At 38.5% G+C, this 12299-nt stretch overlaps 1 protein-coding gene across 2 annotated transcripts; it reads right to left on the reverse strand.

The window, feature by feature from the left end:
• Window positions 1–1194: 1194 nt before the first annotated feature.
• Window positions 1195–10503, reverse strand: cdk10 (cyclin dependent kinase 10). Of its 2 annotated transcripts, none has more exons than XM_023971725.2 (13): window positions 9738–10503; window positions 5209–5281; window positions 4932–5003; window positions 4655–4757; window positions 4234–4315; window positions 4039–4106; window positions 3758–3810; window positions 3359–3428; window positions 3206–3265; window positions 2729–2852; window positions 1662–1801; window positions 1389–1441; window positions 1195–1298 (listed from the first exon to the last, which is right to left on the reverse strand). In XM_023971725.2, the coding sequence occupies exons 1-13, from the start codon at window positions 9825–9827 to the stop codon at window positions 1204–1206; spliced, it is 1083 nt and encodes a 360-aa protein (XP_023827493.1). In that variant the 5' UTR covers window positions 9828–10503; the 3' UTR covers window positions 1195–1203. The 2 variants fall into 2 exon arrangements, with proteins under 2 accessions (XP_023827493.1, XP_023827494.1); XM_023971726.2 differs by having other exon boundaries at window positions 4932–4999; window positions 9738–9756.
• Between the last annotated feature and the right edge of the window lie 1796 nt (window positions 10504–12299).

Genomic DNA, 12299 nt, shown 5'->3' on the forward strand with positions numbered 1-12299 from the left:
CATCTTCACAAGGTCTTTTGCTGTTGTTCTGGGATTGATTTGCACTTTTCRYACCAAAGTACATTCATCTCTAGGAGACAGAACGCATCTCCTTCGTGAGCGGTATGACGGCTRCGTGGGCCCATGGTGTTTATACTTGCGTACTATTGTTTGTACATATGAACATTGTACCTTCAGGCGTTTGGACATTGCTCCCAAGGATGAACCAGACTTGTGGAGGTCTACAATTTTTTTTTCTGAGGTCTTRGCTGATTTCTTTTGATTTTCCCACGATGTCAAGCAAAGAGGCACTGAGTTTGAACGTAGGCGTTGAAATACGTCCACAGGTGCACCTCCAATTGACTCAAATGATGTCAATTAGCCTATCAGAATCTTCTAAAGCCATGACATCATTTTCTGGAATTTTCCAAGCTGTTTAAAAGGCACAGTCACAGTAAACTTCTGACCCACTGGAATTGTGATACAGTGAATTATAAGTGAAATAATCTGTTGGAAAAATTACTTGTGTCATGCACAAAGTAGATGTCCTTACCGACTTGCCAAAACTATAGTTAACAAGAAATTTGTGGAGTGGTTGAAAAACGAGTTTTAATGACTCCAACCTAAGTGTATGTAAACTTCCGACCTTGACTGTATATAGCAGATCACTGGCTAATAAAGACTACAACCTTTACTCATATTTTTGTCCACAAGTTTTGAATCAGGTAATTTAAACAGATACATGTGCTGCCTTTCCAATTGATGTAGCTAAACTTTCCACACACATTAATTTGAAAAAGCAGTTTATTAAAACTAAAACTACAATATTCATGGAATTTCATGAGATAAAAAATGTCTATGTACATGAATACAGCAAACCAATTCCTATTGGTTACTTGAACCTGCCAAAGACTGCCAAAGGTTAACCAACATCCATTCAAAAAACAAAGCAACATTGGTGAATTAAATTGAACTTATGCATGTTAATCACATACTTTTGGATATTCATCAGACACACAGTGAAAGAAATAGGATTTTGCAAGCAGTGACTGAACTGTGGAATACTTGAAAGCTTACCATCACCCCATTGATTTGGATAATTACTGCTAGGTACATGCATTCTATGACAACACGTTTTTACAACCAGGTGCATAATCCGTGTAGTAGTAAACATCTAAGATATTCATTCATTTATTGAAACTGCGATCAAGGATGTGAATGAAGTTACACTTTATTGCGTTTCGATTGGCTCTCTACAGCTGGGGCTGCCCTTTTATTGCGATGATGAGGGAAGGTTGGCATCAGGTCAGCCTCACAAGCTAAAAAGAGAGACAGACCTTTTTCACTTCTTTAATTTCACAAACACTGTTCCAATCATTTCTGTCATATAACCCTGAGGCCACACTTACGCAAAGGTTTCTCCTTAAAGTAGGAACTCTCCAAGCAGTCCTTAGCTGTGGCCCTAACAGAGACAAACACTTGTGAGCCATGGAGGAGTGAAAGGAAGTATACTGCACATGTGTTAATGGAAGGTTTCTGTGTAAATATGTGAATGACACAATGTGTAGAACTGTATACAGGTCTCTTCATGTATGTATGTATGTATGTATGTATGTATGTATGTATGTATGTATGCATGTATGTATTTATAATGCTGCGCAGGTTTGTTCTTTGGTAGTTACCTGCGTAGAGGATTGTACATGAAGAGAAGGTTGAGTAAACGCAGCCCTGCATCAGACAACCAGGTGAACTTATTCTTCAAATTGTTGTATGGTTGTTTCCTCAAACTGTACTGTCCAACTAGGGGAAGACGAGTGAAGCCCTGCAAAATTTTAACAACAGACAGGGGTTAACCAACAATATCCTTTCTTGAGGAGAAACTACTATCATTGGTTGTTGCATATTGTAAAATTAATCAACATTAAAGTGACTCAAATTAAACTTATGGAATGGTAAAATCCTAAATTCTGTGATTGTTTAGGAGAAAGTAGTACTGAGCGATTGGTTTGATTTGGGGTCGGTTTTGGTTAGATTATAAAACAACGATTTTCAATTTGAAAATGTTTTTTAGACATTAAATGCACTATGCATTATGTGGGTTGAATGCTGTAACAACACAGAATAAAACAATTAATAAAAGTCCCATGATGGTAGTGACTGCTCATCACTGTTTATCACTTATTAACCATCATTATTCACATTACTTTACTTTAATCAAATATTTCAGTTGTTGTGTGTATTACATTTGTTTTATTTSATGACTTATTTCATTCCAAGTCATCATCTCATCTCTATAGATCTGTTGCCTATGCTGTCTGACAAAATCACTATTTTAGTAGTTCTTCAAAGTAAATAAGGCAATACCTCGCGAAGCAACTGCTCTCTATGTATCCCTTCTTGATCATGCATTCTTCTGTCTTTTATGTAGCAGGCATAAAAGAAACACAGACCGGACAAGTAGCCATGTAATGGATTATGGTCATTGTAGTTAATGATCAAGTTTTCTGCACTAAACTATGTAGAATATTGGCCTGTTGGAAACTACAACTCCCTACTACGTCACACAGTTTGGGCATGATCTGATTTATCTCTAGAGAAACTGCAGCGCAATGTGCGCATTGAGCTCACAGAAAACCCCTGAATTAAATGGAATTCAAATAATTGAACCCATGTAGGTCAATTAGTCTATAAAAATACATTTTTAAAAAACAATTTGGTTTATCACTCAGCACTAGGAGACATTCATTACCGGCCAGATGTTTTCATTAGGGGTACCCAACAGTTGCACTATGAGGTCCACTTGTTGGATCTCAGAACCCCCTGGCAGSAGAGGTTTATGTGCAAGCAGCTCAGCCAGGATGCAGCCCACCGCCCTGGATAAATATGAGATACAGTATGTTCATACAGATGGTATGGTAATAAACATTGGTGACTGTGCCATGAAAATACTCTCTGGAGGGTTGATGTACGGATGGGAGGGGAGATTCTCTGCTAGAACAGAGGATTGGATCCTATTTAGAACAGAGAGGATCCTATTTGGAACAGAGTAAAGTTCACTAACTGAAAGGAGACAACTACATMCATGACATAGACAACTCTCTGTATGTTAAAGCTTGTTTGTAAGAGGGAGCTCTGTGATAGTGACAAAACTCTAAAAAAGTTTAAAAGGATCTGTGACCCATGTATCTTATGTGTATGTACAAAGTAGAGACTTAAAACAAATTACCACATGTCTAAGGCTGTGGTCTGAGTCTTGGTCCCTAGGAGGAGCTCTGGGGCTCTGTACCTGGAGCGAGAGAAATAACAGGAGCTGATGAGGCTCAGGGAGGATTAGGGATCAGTGCCTGAGGAGAAAGTTGAGGTTGAAGGACTGACTCACCACAATGTCACCACCCGGGGCGTCATAGGCTGTAGGGGGATACCGTAGCAACGTGCCAAGCCAAAGTCAGCTGGACAGAGAGGGAAACATTAGCACAATCAACCATTGACAGAAGCATGTTTTTACACACACAATAACTGACAGCTGTTGAATAATGCTGTAAACTGGTTATAAACTATGTCAAACTAATTGTTCTGCACATTGCTAATTGTTATGCATGTTACAGTATGTAAAACATTCRCTATCAGAAGTGAAAACAGTACAGTTAAAGCATTTTGTTTACAACAGTGCAAATTTAAAATCATTGAGGTATTGTTGTTCAGCGAAAGGACATGCGTAGTACAGTACATGCATACAGACGTAATCCAGGAGCACAGCGGTTGTATGGTGATGACTCACCAATCTTTACACAGCCTTTGTCTGTCATCAGCAGATTGGACACCTTCAGATCCCTGCCACATACTCATGACATTTCATAAAGTAACCATACGAATCACAGCAAACTAAAAGACCACTACCGTCTAAGCATTGAAAAATTGCACTCGAGAGTACACATTACAAATTCATTACAGAATTCAGATCCATTATTACAATCAAATAAATATATCCCATCCTGGAGATTCCATCCTAAATAACAGCACAAGTCTGAGATATGGAGTCTGACAGTGAACGTGTCTGACCTGTGCAGAATAAAGTTGAGGTGAAGATGATCCAGACCTCTCAGCAGCTGCAGAGCTATACACTTCACCTGAAGGAGAAAACAAAGTGAGACATTTCAACACACAGTTCTCTAAAATAATCAATGTTGTGTAATGTCAATACAGTAGAAAAACAAGAGGACATTCCTTAATACATAATACTTTTCACTGTTGTACCTGTGCCTCTGAGAACGGTGTTGGCATGTTTTCCAGCAGACTGGCCAGGTCCTGCTCACAGTAACTCATAACTAGGAAGAGACTGAGCAGAGACACACAGGTCAATTACTGATGAGTAGGCTACTGAATACAGTCAACCAAGATGGGACAGGTAAATACTGAATACACCCAAACTAAAATACTATGGAAAAACAAAGTTGAGTTACTGTAGAAATTACAACTTAATGTAAAATTGTAAACTGTGACACAAGCATTAAATAAAAGTATGTGAACAAATGTTTTTATCTGTTAAGAAAGAGTAGGTCTAGGCTTAATCATTTCTGAAGATGTTATCATTGCATATTGAATAAGGGTTCCAGTATAATTAGAGGGGATGTGTGTGTACTGTGAGGAGTGTACTGTGAGGAGTGTACGCTGTCACCTCTCCAGGTGACTTCCCACCACCACCTCCTTTAACTCCACTATGTTGGGGTGTCTGAGTTTGAGCAACAGGGTAATCTCTCTCAGACTACTGATAGGGATCCCTGTGTGTAGAACAACACCAAGTCAAACAAACACAGAACATAACAAAGGCCATAAATAACAGAGATTAATAATAACAACCTAATAATATGATGGAAATGTCTGAAAACTATTGTATACTTAGCTAAAAGCAACTGAAGCAAGGCAAGTGGCTGAGAACCCAGCTGTAAGCCTACCATCCTTTTCCTTGTCCATCCGGACCTTCTTCAGTGCTACAATATCATCAGACCTGGTGTCTCGGGCTCTGTCTGAACGGGATACAATGTTTTAACCTAGGCTTACAGGCACTTACAGACAGTTGTACAGTATGAAGTGTTCTTACCGGTAATTAAATAAGGCCTATGTGTAGGCCTAATCTGTGTTGCTCAGGACAGTACTGTGAATTACACCATCTAATAATCTCTTTCTAAGAACAGCCGCCAATCGTGTGTTAACAGATCAAGGATAACTTACACACAATTCCATATGTTCCCTCGCCGATTCGGTTCAGTTTCTCAAATTCCTTCACACTCCTACAGTTCCCAAACTGACAGAAGAGAGGAAATGCATGCTTTTTCAAGAATTGATCAATTCCTCTGCAATTATTGCTAATGCCATCTGCAACTTTTCTTTATACATAAATTATGGGGAAAGGTGTGACAATGCAGCTTTTAAAGTTTTGCTATAAAGCTTTATCATTTTGGCAACTCAACAGAGGTAATTTCCCTGTAAAGGACCCATGAGCACCAACATGTGCAGTTTACAGGAGCATATCAAATTTGGTGTCAAATGAAAGCTAAAAGTTAATATTTTAGGCATAGATATGTTTTTCTTCTTATATATATATATATATATATACACACAGTTGAAGTCAGAAGTTTACATAAACAAGTTTTAATGACTACAACCTAAGTGTTTCAACCACCAAATTTCTTGTTAACAAATTATAGTTTTGGCAAGTCGGTTAGGACATCTACTTCGTGCATGACAAGTAATTTTTCCAACAATTTGTTTACAGACAGATTATTTCACTTATAACTCACTGTATCATAATTCCAGTGGGTCAGAAGTTTACATACACCAAGTTGACTGTGCCTTTAAACAGCTTAGAAAATTCCAGAAAATGATGTCATGGCTGTAGAAGCTTCCGATAGGCTAATTGACATCATTTGAGTCAATCGGAGGTGTACCTGTGGATGTATTTCAAGGCCTACCTTCAAACTCAGTGCCTCTTTGCTTGACATCATGGGAAAATCTAAATAAATCAGCCAAGACCTCAGAAAGAAAATTGTAGACCTCCACAAGTCTGGTTCATCCTTGGGAGCAATGTCCAAACACCTGAAGATATCACGTTCATCTGTACAAACAATAGTACGCAAGTATAAACACCATGGGACCACGCAGTCGTCATAACGCTCAGGAAGGAGACACGTTCTGTCTCCTAGAGATGAATGTGCTTTGATACGAAAAGTGCAAATCAATCCCAGAACAACAGCAAAAGAACCTCGTGAAGATGCTGGAGGAAACAGGTAATTTTTTTTTTTTAAACACAGTTGAAAGAGTCCTATATCGACATAACCTAAAAGGCCACTCAGCAAGGAAGAAGCCACTGCTCCAAAACCACCATAAAAAAGCCAGACTACGGTTTGCAACTGCACATGGGGACAAATATCGTACTTTTGGGAGAAATGTCCTCTGGTCTGATGAAAGAAAAATAGAACTGTTCGGTCATAATGACCATCGTTATGTTTGGAGGAAAAAGGGAGAGGCTTGCAAGTGAAGAACACCATCCTAACTGTGAAGCACGGGGTTGGCGGCATCATGTTGTGGGGGTGCTTTGCTGCAGGAGGGACTGGTGCACTTCACAAAATAGATTGCATCATGAGGAACGAAAATTATGTGGATATATTGAAGCAACATCTCAAGACATCAGTCAGGAAGTTAAAGCTTGGTCGCAAATGGGTCTTCCAAATGGATAATGACACCAAGCATACTTCCAAAGTTGTGGCAAAATGGCGTAAGGACAACAAAGTCAAGGTATTGGAGTGGCCATCACAAAGCCCTGAACTCAATSCTATAGAAAATTTGTGGGCAGAACTGAAAAAGCGTGTGCGAGCAAGGAGACCTACAAACCTGACTCAGTTACACCAGCTCTGTCAGGAGGAATGGGCCAAAATTCACCCAATTTATTGCGAGAAGCTTGTAGAWGGCTACCCGAAACRTTTGACCCAAGTTAAACAATTTAAAGACAATGCTACCAAATACTAATTGAGTGTATGTAAACTTCTGACCCACTGGGAATGTGATGAAAGAAACAAAAGCTGAAATAAATCATTCTCTGTACTATTATTCTGACATTTCACATTCTTAAAATAAAGTGGTGATCCTAACTGACCTAAGACATGGAATTTTTACTAGGATTAAATGTCAATTGTGAAAAACTGAGTTTAAATGCATTTGGCTAAGGTGTATGTAAACTTCCGACTTCAACTGTAATTATGTATATATAAATATATACAGTACCAGTCAAAAGTTTGGACACACCTATTCATTCAAGGGTTTTCTTTATTTTGACTATTTTCTACATTGTAGAATAATAGTGAAGACATCAAAACTATGAAACAACACATATGGAATCATGTAGTAACCCCCCMAAAAAAGTGTTCAACAAATCAAAATATATTTTATATTTGAGATTCTTCAAAGTAGCCCCCCTTTGACAGCTTTACACACACTTTGGCATTCTCTCAACCAGCTTCACCTGGAATGCCTTTCCAACGGTCTTGGAGTTCCCACATATGCTGAGCACTTGTTGGCTGCTTTTCATTCACTCTGCAGTCCAACTCATCCCAAACCATCTCAATTGGTGATTGTGGAGGCCAGGTCATCTGATGCAGCACTCCATCACTCTCCTTATTGGTCAAATAGCCCTTACATAGACTGGAGGTTTGTTGAGTCATTGTCCAGTTGAAAAACAAATGATAGTGGGACTAAGCGCAAACCAGATGGGACGGCATATCGCTGCAGAATGCTGTTGTAGCCATGCTGGTTGAGTGTGCCTTGATTTCTAAATAAATCACTGACAGTGTCACCAGCAAAGCACCCCCACACCTCCTCCTCCTCCAGGCTTCACGGTGGGAACCACACATGCGGAAATCATCCGTGACATTTAATCCAAGTAAATATTCCCTGTTTTAGGTCAGTTAGGATCACCACTTTATTTTAAGAATGTGAAATGTCAGAATAATAGTAGAGAGTATATAGATACGTTTCCTCCAGCATCTTCACAAGGTCCTTTGCTGTTGTTCTGGGATTGATTTGCACTTTTCATACCAAAGTACATTCATCTCTAGGAGACAGACCGCGTCTCCTTCCTGAGCGGTATGACGGCTGCGTGGGCCCATGGTGTTTATACTTGCGTAATATTGTTTGTACATATGAACATTGTACCTTCAGGCGTTTGGACATTGCTCCCAAGGATGAACCAGACTTGTGGAGGTCTACAATTTTTTTCCTGAGGTCTTGGCTGATTTCTTTTGATTTTCCCATGATGTCAAGCAAAGAGGCACTGAGTTTGAAGGTAGGCCTTGAAATACATCCACAGGTACACCTCCAATTGACTCAAATGATGTCAATTAACCTATCAGAATCTTCTAAAGCCATGACATAATTTTATAATTTTCCAAGCTGTTTAAAAGGCACAGTCACAGTAAACTTCTGACCCACTGGAATTGTGATACAGTGAATTATAAGTGAAATAATCTGTCTGTAAACTATTGTTGGAAAAATTACTTGTGTCATGCACAAAGTAGATGTCCTAACCGACTTGCCAAACCTATAGTTTGTTAACAAGAAATTTGTGGAGTGGTTGAAAAACAAGTTTTAATGACTCCAACCTAAGTGTATGTAAACTTCCGACTTCAACTGTACATACACATATATATATCTCAACCAATATACATCTCCCCCAAAAAAATCTGGTCACACAGATGGAAAGGGGATGTTAATCTACTAGAARAAGTCTTAGAAATATAAATGGGATTAGAAATAAATCACAACACAATCATGTTGAAGTAAAGGCCCATGCCAACTAATATCAACATTTATATAAGGTTTTGTAGGAATGATTTGCCTTCTGTAGTAAATTGGTTGAGAAATATATCTATATTTGTTTTATTTAACCTTTATTTAACCAGGCAAGTCAGTTAAGAACAACAATTATGTTAAGGGGTGTTGATCCACTTACTGTATGTAGTTCAATAACCAAAATAGATTTTTTTCAAACTCAAGGTGTCATATCATAGCTGACACCCCATTCTTTCTGCAGGCATATTTGAATCTTTATTCAAATGAGATATTTAAGAATTTTTGATAAACGTGGTCACATAAACAACTGAAGGAGATTTTACTGTCATTGTGTTACAAAATGTGGATCTGCACTGTTTCTCAAGTAAATGTATTTGAGTAAAACGATCACTTCTTCATATGGGTGTATTGTTTGTTAAACTTTACTATCAATGGTATTAGCTTGGCATTCATTTTAAAGTTAAAAGGTGAGTCTCAGCGTCACTGTTAACTTGGAATTGCCCCATATCACTTTCTCAGCACTGTGCCGTTTGATACAGCCAAAATTAATCTGGCTGGGATTTATAGGGATCTCCCAGGCAGCTTTGTCTAGGTCACAGAGTACTAAGGACAGGACATTCCATTGACCATGTGAATGGACATCAAAACAAAGCTTTTTGTCCGGTAGCGTCATTGCGTGGCAGGGTTTGCGAGAGTGACGTTCCAAATTAAACTGACAAGGCACCCGACTAGCAATCGTATCAACGTATTTGTGTCCAGTTTATAAAATCGTTTTAAATACATTCCGACTAAATAAAGTGGCGTCATTTGATGTATCCTTGCTGTCCATTAGGGTGCCGATMATTTGTTAAAGAGTACGTGGCCCACATAACAATAAAATGCCCACTAGCTAGTAGCTACTTAAGCATGTTGCTTACCCTGTGTTTTTGCGGTACTGTGAACGTTCTGTTGTTCTTGATCGACTTCAGCTTAATGGGGTCCGGGTCAGTATCTGCAGCGTTCTCCATTGTTATTTGGACGCCCAAGATGATGGTTCATTCGCCCTTTGCTGTACTATGATGACAGAAAATGCGACCAGTACACGAATATACGTCCAGAAACATTCAAAAGAGTATGAATGGCAGGAAACCACACACTCGATGCTTTGTCTATTAAATGGACGACTACAAGCTTTCCCGGGGTTCAAGAAGGTGAGATGCGCTTCACCTCAGAAATTAAATTACTTTGTTTATTTACATCTATTTAGAAATAGCTTTTCGCCCCACAAATATGTTGATATCCACTTGAATCACTCCTCATATGAATTAAATAGTGCAATAATATCCCCACTTTTTCTAAGGCTGGGGAWAAATGACAACAAATATATGTAATGCATCCAAAAAGCACCCGAAAATACTTTGTTCCTTAAATCTGTCCATATCTATTTCCACTTCTTATAATGGATTACTGCAATTGGTACGTCTAGCACTCCTCTAGCACAGATGAATAGGGAATCATTGGCTCAAGGGGATGGCAGGCCTGTAGTATTTATGTGACCTTACTTTTTCCAAAATCGTTATACCTTGTTAGTGATGGCTCTACCAACACAGATTGGTTGCCTTCTAGGTCGTGGCTCCTTGTTTGCCTCCTCTATAGTTTTGGTGGGTGGCTGAGCATAGAGGTCCTCTTTGGATGGGGCAGTGACAATTATGGCAGGGGGTATGAATGAAGAGGGGGAGGAAGTTTCACCAACCGAAATCTCTGCTGGCGAGGGGGTTGGCTTACTTGGCTCTATAACTAGAAGATGAAGAAGTGAACATTGTCATATCATTTAGTTTCTCAAAGCTAATTAAGGAATKTATAAGTTATATTCTTCAGAAAGTGAAATAACTAACATGTGGCAGGAAATTCCACCTTTAATGTAGCAATTAAATCTAAAAGACTTTCAGCAACTTCCTGTATCATATGTAGCCAATTCAAGTATCACTCAACGGTTTCACAATCGTGAGGAATCTGAGTGAGTTGCTTTCATTTGTAGATATGAGTAAGGGTGATTAGGGTTGTTATAATAATACCAATGGAATATCGTGCCTGAGAGAGAACTCTGTTTTGTTCTTGAGGATCGATCAGTGTAATGCAAGCACCTTTTAATTGGATTGTGCTAATTTCTTAAGAGTGTTAGAGGGAGCATCATTCAAGGAACAATAAAGATTAACCTYGTAACAACAGCTGCTATCTACTCATTCATGTGTTAGTAATTTTAACTGTTGAAATATTTGTAAACCTGAAATACTACAGTTATTTTTTACTTGAGCGTTACCAAAAAAACATTTGCAGGGATTTATGTTTTTGTTTTCAACTTAAGGAAAACCAATAGAATAGTAATGTCTTTGTCCCCTAGCAACAACCAAAAAGGTAGTCTAAACTGTAACTTTGTATAATATTTTCATAAGCTTTCTGACTCAAAGGTCTTTCTCAAAGCTTACAAGAAAATAGTGAATCAAAAAGAAGATGTGTACACTTAAGGTGGATGGGTTTGCATTGAAAACACTGAACACATGTTCACACTGGTAGGCTATCTGCTCCCAAGAGTACTTCATAATCTGTTTATTGGCCACTGAGAGTAAACAATGATGTTCAAAATTTTTGTTCTCTCTCAATTTATGTAATTATTTTAATACAACAGATTTATCATAGACATTAATTAAGGGTTGTGCAATTTGCAATAATCAAGACAAATAACTACCATAAAGAGCTTAAGCCTGGTTGCTTACCCTCATTTGCTTGCTGGCTCACTGCAGACCCCATCTGACATTTGGTCAACACAACCTGCAAGTATCCATGCTTTGTCTATTGGTGTGTCTGTCAATGCCTGGGGCATTACTCAGACAGGACCTCCTCTCTCTCTCTGTCTCTGTTTCTGTCTTTCAATTTCAATTCAAGGGGCTTCATTGGCAATATGTTTACACTGCCAAAGCAAGTGAAATAGATAATAAAATGTTTACAGTTAACATTACGCTCACAAAAGAATAAAGACATGTCAAAGTTCATAGTATGTCTATATACAGTGTTGTAATGATGTGCAAATAGTTAAAGTACAAAAGGGGAAATGATTTACAATGGTGTGATTGCACACTGTGGTATTTCAACCAATAGATATGGGAGTTTATCAAAATTGGATTTGTTTTCTTATTCTTTGTGGGTCTGTGTAATCTGAGGGAAATATGTGGCTCTAATATGGTAATACATTTGGCAGGAGGTTAGGAAGTGCAGCTCAGTTTCCACCTCATTTTGTGGGCAGTGTGTACATAGCCTGTCTTCTATGAGCCTTCTCTGAGCATACCTTTAAATAATAATTTATGCTTATGATTTGAGAAGGTTGATAGTGTACTTTGGAGAGTGGAGGACAAGGGGTTAAATTAAAGAAAGCATCATGTCATGTGACTAACAATAATGGCCTCTTCCATTTAAGCTTCAGCAACAGAAAAGCCTATCTCACG

This window comes from Salvelinus sp. IW2-2015, linkage group LG26 (assembly GCF_002910315.2).
Source record: "Salvelinus sp. IW2-2015 linkage group LG26, ASM291031v2, whole genome shotgun sequence".
NCBI classification, from domain to species: Eukaryota; Metazoa; Chordata; class Actinopteri; order Salmoniformes; family Salmonidae; genus Salvelinus; species Salvelinus sp. IW2-2015.